Genomic DNA, 13,018 nt, shown 5'->3' with positions numbered 1-13,018 from the left:
CTCTGAGAGTCTGGTGGCAGGAGAGCACAGGTTCTCTTCCTGGAACAGCTGCAGTGGAATTCTGGGCAGCTTGTGCAGCTACCACATATTTGCAAGAGCAACACAACATGCAAGAAGTTTTTCAGAAATCCAAGGAAAACATTCCATCCTGCAAATATCTTCAAATATAATAAGAGATTAAAAAGTTAGGGAAGGAGCAGCAGCAGCAAGGTACTGTTTGTGCAAGTAAACTTCACTGCAGGTGCCAGGGAAGACTGGATTTCTGCTAGAGCTGCTAAAGAAGCTTTGGGGAAAGGATTTTTCAGAGGGATGTGCTAATTAGAACAGGGAAGATTTCAGAGCCAGGACAGAGTTGTTTTAGAAATGGATAAATTGAGGCAAAGTGAGTAGCCAATAATTGCTGGTCATGCCTTTGATAGTTGAGGGCAACTGAACTGTTTGGCACGTGATATTTTAAAGCTTCATACAGACAGTATTGACCAAGAGATTATAAAACTCAAGTCTTTAGCCAGCAGAAGTTGGCAGAGCTGTGTTTGCTTTTGCTAGTTAGGAGCTTCCTGATGCTGAAGTGATGATTCCCTTCCTAGTATTCTTCAACAACAGGATTCTGTTCCTACTTCATGTGCGAAGGAAAAGTTATGTTAGGACACGCTTGGCTGGTGACCAGCGTGGTGCTGTCCCTGCTTGTACCTGCTCTGCTTTAACTTCACCTCTGAGGAAACTGGGGCTGACTCAGGGTTCGGGGACCTCAGTTTTGTTGGACTTTCACTGTAAGGGAATTAATAAATGCAGAAAGAGTTAAAATCAATTTACCCAGAAGCTGAAATTTACTTTATTTTCACTTCTAGGCCTATGAGAAGCGCTTCCCTACATGCCCAGAGATCCCAGTCTTCCTGGGGAGTGAAATCCTGCATGAATCCAGGAGTGAGGACGGAGCCATCCATGTCATCGAGCGGAGCTGCAAGCTGAATGTGGATGCTCCCAGGCTGCTGAAGAAGGCAGGTGGAACCTTGGGAGAGAGAGGCCTGGATTTTGTTGGCTGGCTCAGATAAATGAAGGCTCCTAAAGTTACTCTTTTCTCTCTGTGTTTCCCCCCTCCTCTTCAGATTGCAGGGGTAGAGTATGTCTTCTTCATCCAGAAGAACACGGTGAACTGGAGAGAGAGAACCCTCCGCATCGAAGCCCACAACGAGACCTTTGCCAACCGTGTGGTGGTCAGGGAGACCTGTAGCTACTCAGTGAGAACTCTGCTGTGGCTGGCTGTGCTGGGAGGGGGGCACTGTGCACTCACACACAGGGTGAAGGTCCCTGCAACACTGGTCCCTGCAACACTGGGCTGTGATTACAGACTCTGGGGCTGGAAAGGCTGTTGGGTCCTGCCTGGGGGTTTGTTCAGTTGCTTTGGAGGAAGGGCCTGGAGAGACAAGACAAGGAGGAAAGGCTTCCCATGGACAAATTGGGCATTGGAAAGGAATTCTTCCCTCTGAGGGAGGTGAGGCACTGGCACAGGGTGCCCAGAGAAGCTGTGGCTGCCCCTGGATCCCTGGAAGTGTCCAAGGCCAGGTTGGATGGGGCTTGGAGCAGCCTGGGATAGTGGAAGGTGTCCCTGGCCATAGCAGGGGTGGGACTGGATGGGCTTTGAGGTCTCAGTGATTTTAAAGGTCTCTTCCAACCTAGTGATTTTGTATGTCCATCCAAACCATTCTGTGATTTCATAAAGCTTGAGAAACTTCTTCAGGTTGATTGTGATTCCCCGCTTGAAGTGAAAGTGGAAAACAGAATTGATGCTCCAGAACTGCTGGTGTTGCCTCAGTTTCTTTTTGATTGAAGTTCAGGCTAACAAAAATATCTAGAGCTTGGGCATGTCTATAAATCTAGATATCTAGAATTAAACCCTTACTCTTCATTATTTTAAGGGCCTGAATGAAGTCTGGCAATTAATTTTGCCCACAAATAAGTTAAAGTTTTGGCACCTTGTTTGCTGTTATTTTCATGCTTTAAAGATTTGGAGAAAGGACTTGAGCCTTGTTTGTGGCCTGGGCTGTCTCCCTTTGTGGCTGTTTCTGTGGTGTTTCACTGTGCTCTGAGGGCCCAGTCACCATTAAACAGCCTCAGCTGTTTCTGGAAGCAATCAGATCCTGCTTGTTGTTCCCTATACAAATGTCCAGATCCTGTTACTTACCTGCCCTTCTGGCACCTTGACAGCACCTCAGCTTCTTGGGAGTAAGCAGGCTGTAAAGAGCTTCAGGCAAGAGGAGGAGTGGGAAAGCTGTGAACATTTTGGATGATGAGGGTGTTCTGAGCCAGAGATCCCTTGGTGGCTGCATGAGGCTTCCTAAAAACTGCTGTAAATCAAACTTCCATCATCGTCAAAGGTCTGAAATGCTCCCAGGTCAGCTCTGAGATTGTTACACTTGCTGATTTTGGCTGTGTCCTTAGGAAGGAAACGTCAGCATCTGGACTTCGAGGGGAACAGGGTGGGAGCTGCTGGCTGCATCCTCAAGATGGTTCCCTGCTCTATTTTTACCAGTTCCCTTTTCCCTGCCAGAGTGCACCGGAAGCAGGTTTATTCTCATCTTTCCTTTTCTGCAGCACTCTCTGAGGCAACTTGGAGAAATATGATCCTGCTCCTGCAGTTATTTAATATCTCCCCCAGGAATTTGTCTTTTATGGTATCTTTGTGTGGGGGCTGGAATTGTTTTTCTTTTGTGTCAGTCTGTGAACAGCAGCACCTGCAGAGAGATGGCAGAGCCTTCTCAGGAAAGGGTTAAGTTTGAAAGAGGAAGAGATTATACCATATATAGAGCAACAGAGGGGAAATAAGGGAAAGGTGTATGTTGAGCTGAAGAGTGGGAAAACTCCTGCTCTGCCACGTCCCCAGCATTCTGGGGAGAAGGCTGATGTTAGTCTCTCATCCAAAACTTAAAAAGAAACCTGGTTTGCATTTTTCTTCTTTGCACATGTAAGAGTTTTAATTGCATGTTCCACAAGGCCATCCCTGTCTTTCCATAGAGACCTTGACATGATGGTTTGAAGTGGGCTGTTCCACTGTTATTTTTGTGCAGCTTTTGCTACCACAGTTCAGGTCTGCTGGGGCAGGGATGGATTTAAATCTTGATTTCCTTGTGTGTGTGAAGAATGTTGGGTTAGCAAAAGTCTGGATGTCCAGTTCACGATGGGTTCTCACAGTGGGAATGAACCTGGCTGGTCAATCCAGGTCTGCAGTGCCTCCTCTGCCCCCTCTCTGTAGCTGTGGAGGTTAAACCACCCCTCCTGTGTGTTCCCCTGGCTGCAGGTTCACCCTGAGAACGAGGAGTGGACGTGCTTTGAGCAGTCGGCCTCTCTTGACATCAAATCATTTTTTGGCTTTGAAAGCACCGTGGAAAAAATTGCCATGAAGCAGTACACCTCCAACATCAAACGGGTAAGGTGGGCTTCCCTGGCTGCCAGAACAGCCCAGCTCCTCTATTTGCCTCTGTAAAGAGACCCAGTGTAGTTTTGTGCCCTTGGTTATGGCTCTGAAATCCCTCAGTTGGGCAAAGGAAGGCAAAGCCAGCATTCAAAGAGCACAGAACGATCCGGAATGTGTCTGTGCAGGGATGGAGCAGACTGTGCCCTGTCAGGAGGATGGCAGTGGGTGCTGTGGGTGCCAGGCTCCTCGGACACTGGGGACACTCTTCTTGTGCAGGAAGGGAAAGTTCTGGGTGAAAATCGCTCCCCCTGTCTCCAGAGCTTGGGCTTGGGTCAGTGGCTCTGGGCTGCAGAGGAACAGGGCAGCTAATTGGGTCTGGGAGCAGGAGGATGGGGTAAAAGTGTTAGAAAGGCAACTGCAGCCAGAGACTGGGATTTGCCTGGCCATTATTGTAATTCATCATTCACAGGGGATTTTTTCATACTGGAGGTTTTTTGACAGGATCATGAGGATGGAAGGAGAGATTTCCCCTCTCTTTTATCCTTAGCAGCATTAATCATCTGTCCTGAGGAAACTCCTGTGCCTTGCTGGCTCTGGAGGAGGCTTTTTCCTAATGAGAGTTTTCTCCTTCAGGGCAAGGAGGTGATTGAGCATTACCTGAAGGAGCTGATCTCCCAAGGGATCACGTTCATCCCTCGCTGGAGCCCTCCCGCGGCGAAGGAGGAGCGAGCCCCGGCTGTGGGACGGGTCCCTGGTGACATCCTGCTGGATTCTGGGGCTGCTGGCACCAGCAGGGAGCCGGCTGCCAGCCCCTGCCCTCCCCCAGAGGCTGCCAGCCCCGACGGTAGGCACTACCCAAGCAGCAGACTCAGTCAGTAGCACTAAGCAAGGAGCTTATTTTCATTTCTCTTGGCATCAGGTTTTTCATCTGGAGTGTGGGGGAGTTGGAGGAGGAGGGAAAGCTATTTTTTTTTTTTTCAAGAAAAATAAACAATGGAACTTTTTTTCCCCTAAAACAAAAAAGCTGTGCAGGCAGTATATTTTGGAGTGTAGAAAAAAAATAGGTTTCATCAGCCTTTTAAGGTATTTTATACTTTAAACTGGAAAAGGTCTCTTCTGGAATTAAGTATGCTGGAATTAAATATTAAATATTTTATCTGTTCCAAAATTAAAATTCTTGGGGACAGGTTTGGATGGTTTTTGGCCCTGTATCAGGCCAAGACAAACTTGAGGAATGCCTCCTAATGCATTTTTCCCACAAAATTCCCAAATCAAACTTTCTTTCCCATGTGTTGGTCTGATGATATCTTCTAGACTAAATAATATATTTCTGAATTAGGAGGGACCTTTGAATCCAGATCTGCTGTAGTAGAAACAGCTGTTGTCATTCCTGAGAAGGAAGGGCAGCACTTGTTTTGCAGAGTGTAACAAGGGAAAAAGCTTGGAATTTGGAAATATCAGTAGTTCTGCTCTCTCCTGACATTCTCTGTGAGCTTTTCTGGAAAAAGATGGGAATCCACAGAGAAGCTGATTAGGAGAAATGTTTGAGATTAATGTTGACCTCAGAGTGGTGGGTCCAATCTAGCAGAAGAGGAGAGTAGCCCTTATTTTTCTGCCCATATTCCTGTTCAGGACAGGATTAGCTTCCCTGGGTCTGCTCCCAACCTCTGGGGCTTCCATGGGATGTCTCACTTCCAAATGCAATTTCTGTGTTATCTTGCTTATCCTGTGGGTGTCCAGGCCTCCTTCAGTAGGTGATGGCACCTACTGAAAACCTTGTGCCTGACAGAGCCAGCTCTGAGGTGTCCCCAGCCCTGCTCCCTGTGTCTTCCACCCCAGCTGCCCTGTTCTGCTGGCTGGCAGCTGCCAGCCCTGGGTGGCACATCCCTGTGTCCCTTGGTGCTGGCACATCCCTGTGTCCCTTGCTGGTGCTGGCACATCCCTGTGTCCCTCGCTGGTGCTGGCACATCCCTGTGTCCCTCGCTGGTGCTGGCACATCCCTGTGTCCCTCACTGGTGCTGGCACATCCCTGTGTCCCTCGCTGGTGCTGGCACATCCCTGTGTCCCTCACTGGTGCTGGCACATCCCTGTGTCCCTCGCTGGTGCTGGCACATCCCTGTGTCCCTCACTGGTGCTGGCACATCCCTGTGTCCCTCACTGGTGCTGGCACATCCCTGTGTCCCTTGGTGCTGGCACATCCCTGTGTCCCTCACTGGTGCTGGCACATCCCTGTGTCCCTCACTGGTGCTGGCACATCCCTGTGTCCCTTGGTGCTGGCACATCCCTGTGTCCCTTGGTGCTGGCACATCCCTGTGTCCCTCGCTGGTGCTGGCACATCCCTGTGTCCCTCGCTGGTGCTGGCACATCCCTGTGTCCCTCACTGGTGCTGGCACATCCCTGTGTCCCTCGCTGCTGGCAGTCACCAACCCTTTGTCCTTTGTCTCTGAGCTGGAGGAGCCTTGAGCTGCTTGATGTGCACAGGACTTCTCCTCCTGCCAAAAGCCTCCCTGGCTGTCAGAAATGTGCTGTTGTTCTCCCTTTGTCTCTGGTGTCCCTGGGCAGAATAATGGCTTGGTTTTCCAGCAAGCCACTTGTCACTGCAGTTGTGCATGAGATTTAGGAGATGTGAGATGGAAGTGCCCAGGTCTTGGAGCAGTTGGTGAGCTGAGTGCCAGAGCTCATGACAGAGCTTTTAAAACTCCTGCTGGAGCAATTCAGGACTGAATGGAATACTGATGTTCCCACAGACAGGTGGAGTGATCCAGCTGTGATACAGCATGTACTGCCTGTGGCCTCATGCCCCAATCACCAGGAGAGTGTCCCTCCTCCATTCCCTCCCTTCCTCACTCAGGCAGCTGGAATGAGGCTCCTGAGCAAATCCCATGTAAATCATAGGGAACCCAATGTGTAGAAATAACTGTTCACCTCCCTCCTGGCTGTGCCAGTCTGCTCTGAGTTGTTGTTTCCTCCCTCCAGCTGACAAACTGGACGCTGATTACATCGAGCGCTACCTGGGCCAGCTCACCCCGATGCAGGAGAGCTGCCTGATCCGCCTGCGCCAGTGGCTCCAGGAGACTCACAAGGGAAAGGTGGGTGGGGCAGGCACAGAGGGGCATCCAGGGGGGATCCCCAGCTGGGATGGGAAACCCTGGCTGCACAAACACCCCGAGAGGCTGGAGTGCCACCACAGGAAGGGACCTGGGGCTCCTGGTTGATGTTGAGCTGGACGTGAGTCAAGCCTGGCAGCCCAAAGGGTCGCCGTGTCCTGCAGGCACTGTCCTGCCCTGCTCTGTGCCAGAGTGGCCTCACCTCTAGTCTGGGACACCACAGTATCAGAAGGATCTAAAGCTGTAAGAAAATGCCCAAAGGAGGGACACAAGGATGGGGAAGGGTCTGGAGGGGAAACCATAGGAGGAGCAGCTGAGGGCTCTTGGTTTGCTCTGCTGGAGGAGATGGAGCAGAGCTCACCAGGGCTGCAGCTCTGATCTCTGCTCTCTGTGACAGGGACAGGAAATGGCTGGAGCTGTGTCAGGGAGGCTCAGGATGGAGATCAGGAGAAGGTTCTTCTGTCCAGGCTCCCCAGGGAATGGGCACAGCCCCAAAGCTGCCAGAGCTCCAGGAGTGTTTAGATAATGCTCTCAGGGATGCACAGATTGGGATTGTTGGGGTGTCTGTGCAGGGCCAGGGGTTGGACTGGATGATCCTTGTGGGTCCCTTTCCACTCAAGGAAATTCTGTGGTTCTCTGATTTTTCCCTGAGAAGCAGCACAGGCACTGAGGGGCAGGTGTGTCTCTACTCTGCTGCAATGTCCAGAAGCTACCTGGCCTCCTTTTGGAGGAAAGTCTCTGTCAGACCAGCAGGGTAACCAATATGTGACTGGGAAAAGGAAGGGTCTAGGGCAGCATGAATGCCTCAAGGGGGTTTAACTCCAGATTTTCTGATGGAGAGGAATTAGGAGGGAAGGAAAGGACCAAGGATAGCACCAGAGAGAGAAGCTGGGTGGGCTGTGTAGATAAAGGGTGCTTAGGAAGAGGAGCTAGTGATCCCTCTTGGAAACAGAAAACACCTGGATGAGGTTTCAACAGTAAAAGCTGCCTGGCTTACAAGGAATCAGCTCAGTCAGGATGGGTTAGGTGAGTTACTTGGCATTCCTGGGTTTGGGAAGATTTTCATTCTTTTTTCTTTACATGGCCTTTCCAAAAGTGACTGCTGCTTACAAGGTGCTTTGTATGCTGTGCTGTATTTCTCAGAGCACGTCTCATCTGACTACAGGGAGTCTGAACATGATTTAGAATGCTGTTTTTGCTAGGAAAAGTGAATGTGAATCACCTCAGTAGAAATAAAATCTAACAAAGGTTTAGTGCTATTTTTCTGCTGCTGTTGAACTCCTGAAGTTCCCTTGTGTGTGAGCAGGCATGTGGCTTTTGTTGGTACCCAGGAATGTGGATGGAGAAAGAGCTCCCAGAAAACCTCAGTCTGAAGAGAGCAGGAGGTGTTGGGGCAGTGTGAGAGGCTCCCAGCAGCTGATAAGCTCCAGACACCAACAGTGCTGTTGAATTGTAAGAGCAGATAAATTCCAACCACCAAATATCTGCCAAAACTGGCCAAGGCCACTGGTGTACAGCAGCATCAACAGTTGGATAACTTGGACCAGAAGGGTGGTGGCTGCTGGAGGCAACAGGAATATATGTGTGATATATAATACTGTGTATACATACACTATATATATATATAAATACATATAGTATATTATTATATATATAACAATATATATATTGATATATATAATATATTGTGTATACATACACACCTGATGTAGCAAAGGGCCCCTTGAAGGGCTGTGACACCTCCCTGGCAGCTGCCCTGGTGTCACTGTGACGTTCTGCCTGTGAGGAAAGAGCTGGGGCTGGGCTCCCATCCAGCCAGGGGGTGGTAAATGAGCTGTGTGAGCAGGAAGGGTTTCACCAAGAAAAGGGGCTCTGCTGCAAATTGCTTTAGATCTGTGTGTGCCTGTGATTCAGCCTCTGGTCAGATGAGAGGCACTGGACAGGCAGGGATCAGTCCCCAGGTGTAACTGTGCTCTGAGACAGAGGACAGGAGACTTTTTATGGACACTTGAACAGTGAAATGGTGTGGGCTCCATTGGGGTAGGAGATATCTCACCTGGTGGGTCCTGGATGGGAGGACATCCCAAAGACAGGGAGGCTTTGTCCCTGCTGTGACCTGCAAGGATCCTGCTTTCAGCTGTAACAGGCACCACCTAAACCTTTGTTTAGGTTGAAAAGTATCAACCCACAGGTTGGTTTTCCTCCCTCCCTGTCAGAGGCCAGGGAATGGAAGCTGGAGAAGGAAAAAGTGAGAGCACATGAGCAAAATGTGGAACAACTCAACTGCCCCTTGGGTGCTTGGAGCTGGCAGGGAGTGGCAGCCCTTGTCCCCTGTGCTGTGCTGGGAGCCTTGGGAAGGCACAGCTGAATCCTGAGCTCCAGGAACAGTGAGAGCTGTCTCAGACCTTTGGGTGGCCTTGGAGGGCCTTGTCCCCAGGAGGACATGGGCACATGGGAGAAGGGAGGTGCTGGTTACTGAAACTTCATCTTGAACCCCCAGACTGCTCAGCTCTTTGCTTCTTCTGATTCCCTGGCAGTGCAGGCCAAAATCAGCAGCTTATCCTGCAAGGCTGGGGTTTTCCCTGGAGAGGCTCTTACCTTGCTGTGACAATCTGTTCTTTTAATTCGGAGCAGAGATGGCCTTATTCCTCTGTCAGAAATTATCAAAAAATAGATCTCCTGTTTCTTGGAAAATGGCCTTTCTTATTTTTGTCCTCTGTCCTATTTCACTATCCCTTCCCTGTTCCTTCCAAAGCAGACCTTACCTTTACAATCAGATATGTTGTAGCTTAAAAAATCTGAGGAATTGAAGGAACAAACTGCAAGAGGTGTTAAAATTGCAGCAGCTTAAAGCTGTGTTCAAGGCTTTGCACCATGCAGGAGAGTGCAAGAGTTTAACCAGTGAATACAAAATCAGCCTGAAATTAAACCTTTGTTTTCTTACATGTGGGAGTTACTGCTTTGGTTGGACAAGGATAAAAGACTAATTCCACTGTGGAATAGGTCTTCTTGGAGCTTCCTGCCTTTGGTCCAAAGAGAAGTGATGGATTTGTCTCCTGCCTGGAGCCCTGTACAAGGGAGGTTTGAAACATGAGAAGTATCAAACCTTCCACCAGCCATCCCCTCTCCTGCAGAGATCCCGGGGTTGTTGTGGGTGTCTGGGCTGGGTCTGATGAGTGATGGTTGCCTCTGAGCAGCAGGAACACAAACCTGAATTACCTGGTGAACGCTCTGCTGGGTTTAAAATTGCTGTGATACTGAATTGCTCTAAATTCTCCTCAAACCACCCTTGGGAAGGCTGCTCTCTCCTTTCCAGGACACACAGGTGCAGTGTTAGAACCAGTGTTAATCTTTCCCCAGCTCCTAAAGTGCTTTAGGATTGGTTTAGGCTGCTTGAACTCTGCCCCTTCTTTAGGTGAGTCAATTCTTACCATCTCTTGCTTGTGGATCCGAGATTGTTCCCTCCTGACACAGCTGCCAGCCTTGCTTTCTACCCAGCTTTCTGTTTCCCTGAGCATGGCAGAGGACAAACAAAGGAGCTTTGACTCCTGAACACGGGGGTTTGTGTCCCAGCAGGGCTGGGTTGTGCTGGCACAATATGGATGCTCTGGAAGAGACAATCCCTGCTCCACAGAGCTAGAATTTTTTATGGAAACTTGTAGAGAATGAGGCCAAGCACTTTTGGGGAAGTTGGAGTGAGGGACTGGGAATCCAGCAGCACATGCAGCTTTAATCCAGTTGGATTTACAGCTGACAGGCTCTTAGATTTGGCACGTCTGTGGAATCCATCAGGTTTGTTGTTAATTCCTGCTGCTTGGCATTCCTGGCAAGTTTTCTTTGATTCTTCAGCTAAAGAGAACATGGCAGATCTGGAAGGAGGTTGGAATAAGCCATTCTGCAGACTTGCTTTGGAAAGCTTTAGTGCCTGTGATGTCATGATTACTGCTGGTGCTGGGTTGAGTGATTGGGAGAGGGGGTGTTGTAGTTTGGGTTGATTTGGATCAAGAGTTGTTGTGGTGTGATGGGGCAGGGAGGCCTTTGGAAGCACTCAGCAGCTTTCCTGTTCAAACAGCAGCAGGGCCTGCCCAAGAGCTGGAATTGGTACTGGTGGCATCATTCAGCCTGCAGTTGTGATTCCCCTCCAGTGCCTGGTGTGCTCTGTGTTACCTGTGGCTCTTTGTCACCTCTTACCATCCTGTACTGATTTGTCCTGGGCAGGTGAACCTGCAGCTCCCTGACTTTCACACAGTATTTTGGAGGTCCTTGTGGATAACAAGCCAAGGGAAACCAGCCAGCCCAGGGTTTGCTCCTGGGAATTACACTGAAGAAGGGCTTCTCACAGTCAGTGAGTTGGTCCCTTCTTTTGTACTCCTGGCACCCTCTGCTGCCTCCAGCTGGGTTAGCTACGGAGGGAGGCAGAAGGGAAGCTTAATGTTTTCTGTCTTCGTTTTAAGAGATTAAAAAATGGTGTAGACTGTGCAGCCTCCTCTGCAGGCCAAAGTGAACATTCCAGCCCTGATCCTGGGACTTTCTCTTCTCGCAGATCCCCAAGGATGAGCACATCCTGCGGTTCCTGCGCGCCCGGGACTTCAACATTGACAAGGCGCGGGAGATGCTGTGCCAGTCGCTGGCCTGGCGCAAGCAGTACCAGGTGGATTTCATCCTGCAGTCCTGGAGACCCCCAGCCCTGCTGGAGGAGTACTACACCGGGGGGTGGCACTACCAGGACAAAGGTGAGGAGCTGCCCCTGGCACAGGCTGGTTCTGGTGCCTCAGCAGTGACCTGGGGTGTTGGAGAAAGCTGTACTGACATTGTTTAAGTCAACAAAGCAGTTCAGTGCCTGTGAGTAGCCACTCTGCTTCCCTGAAATTGTATTTCCTCTGCACAGATCAGGCAGTGCAAAGGAATTTCTCTGAAAAGGTTGCTCTTGGCAGTGATTTTTGTCCCTTTCAAATATTTAAAGTGGCTTTTAGAAAAGATGTGGGAGTGATAGCCTGGAAGACTAAAATGCTGCCCTCTCTAAACCCTTTGTTTTGAAGATGGGCGGCCACTCTACATCCTCCGCCTCGGCCAGATGGACACCAAGGGTTTGGTGAAGGCCCTGGGAGAGGAATCCCTGCTGCGACATGTGAGTTGTGCCTTTGCATGTCACCTGTTCCCCTCAGGGTGTTGGGAAGTCTTGTCATGGTGCATCAGGAATCCTGGAATGGTTTGGGTGGGAAGGGACCTTAAAGCTCATGCAGTGCCATTTCCTGACACCTTCCACTGTCCCAGGTTCCTCCAGCCTGGCCTTGGGCACTGCCAGGGATCCAGGGGCAGCCACAGCTTCTCTGGGCACCCTGTGCCAGGTCCTCACCACCCTCACAGGGAGGAATTCCATCCCAATATCCCATCTATCCCTGCCCTCTGCTTTCTGTATTTTTTTAAATAAGATCTCCAGGCTGTCCTGGTTCCTCAGACATACTCAGGCTAATCCCTGTCTGTGCTGTCTCTGATTTCAGGTTCTGTCCATTAATGAGGAAGGACAGAAGAGATGTGAGGAAAACACCAACATCTTCGGCCGCCCCATCACGTCAGTATGGTGGTTTTGTTTTTTTTATTTTCCTGAGTCCTTGCAGACTCACTGCCATGGTTAAAGGTGCTGCTGTGGTTTGGGGTGATGTCCTTAAGTTACAGTGCAGAGGGCAGTGTGTGTTATGGGCTGGATGGGGACCACAGATAAATATACATTTATTTGCTGGACTTAAAATGCAGACAAATCCTGCAGTTTCATTGGAAAGCAAGCATTGATCCTTCCTTACATCATTTTCATATCCCATCTCAGATTAATTTAATCTTCCTGTCTTGGTGATTTTAATCCACATCTTTGAAATTCTAGGGTTTTTTAATACAGGAGCCCGTCTGCCAGCTTCCACCTTCATTTAAAACACATTTTTACATTTTTTAGCAATAGTCCTGCATACCTTCACCTTCTTCCAGAGTGGCAGGTGTTCTTGCCCTTGGGGTTGGGTCTGTATTGCCTGGAGCTCACCTGGATTCAGGTGTTCTGCTGCCCAAGTGGAGATGTGCTTTTATTGGAACTGCTCGCGTCTCTTGTTGGCTTCCCTGGATCCTGCACGGGCTGTGGGGTTACTGTGGATCCTAAACTGAGCAGCCACCACACTCTAAAGTTCTGACAGGTCTTTTTCTGTCTGTTTATTTTAGATCCTGGACATGCCTGGTGGACTTGGAAGGGCTCAATATGAGACATCTGTGGCGGCCTGGGGTGAAGGCCCTGCTCAGGATCATTGAGGTGGTGGAGGACAACTACCCTGAGACCCTGGGCAGGCTTCTGATTGTGAGAGCACCACGGGTCTTCCCCGTGCTCTGGACCCTGGTAGGTGAAACCTGGGCTCTGCAGGATCACTGGTGCAGATTCACAAATAGCTACATCAGCACAGGCAGGGAGGGAACATCTCCAGGCAACTTGTAGTGAGCTCCTGGAGAAGCCACAGCAGAG

General features: G+C 49.8%; 1 protein-coding gene across 8 annotated transcripts in view; it reads left to right on the top strand.

The window, feature by feature from the left end:
* Positions 1-13,018, top strand: part of SEC14L5 (SEC14 like lipid binding 5) — a 40,456-nt gene that overhangs the window by 19,453 nt on the left and 7,985 nt on the right. For all 8 annotated transcript variants that reach the window (XM_086854576.1, XM_086854569.1, XM_086854570.1 and 5 more), the window contains 9 exons: positions 849-998; positions 1,107-1,238; positions 3,296-3,424; positions 4,046-4,256; positions 6,389-6,501; positions 11,063-11,252; positions 11,559-11,647; positions 12,021-12,091; positions 12,724-12,895. In XM_086854576.1, coding sequence (XP_086710702.1) covers positions 849-998; positions 1,107-1,238; positions 3,296-3,424; positions 4,046-4,256; positions 6,389-6,501; positions 11,063-11,252; positions 11,559-11,647; positions 12,021-12,091; positions 12,724-12,895 — 1,257 coding nt within the window. The remainder of the gene's footprint in view (positions 1-848; positions 999-1,106; positions 1,239-3,295; positions 3,425-4,045; positions 4,257-6,388; positions 6,502-11,062; positions 11,253-11,558; positions 11,648-12,020; positions 12,092-12,723; positions 12,896-13,018) is intronic.

The sequence above is a fragment of the Cyanistes caeruleus genome, chromosome 17 (genome assembly GCF_971803275.1).
Source record: "Cyanistes caeruleus chromosome 17, bCyaCae1.hap1.1, whole genome shotgun sequence".
NCBI classification, from domain to species: domain Eukaryota; kingdom Metazoa; phylum Chordata; class Aves; order Passeriformes; family Paridae; genus Cyanistes; species Cyanistes caeruleus.
This window is presented reverse-complemented; position numbering and strand designations above follow the sequence as displayed.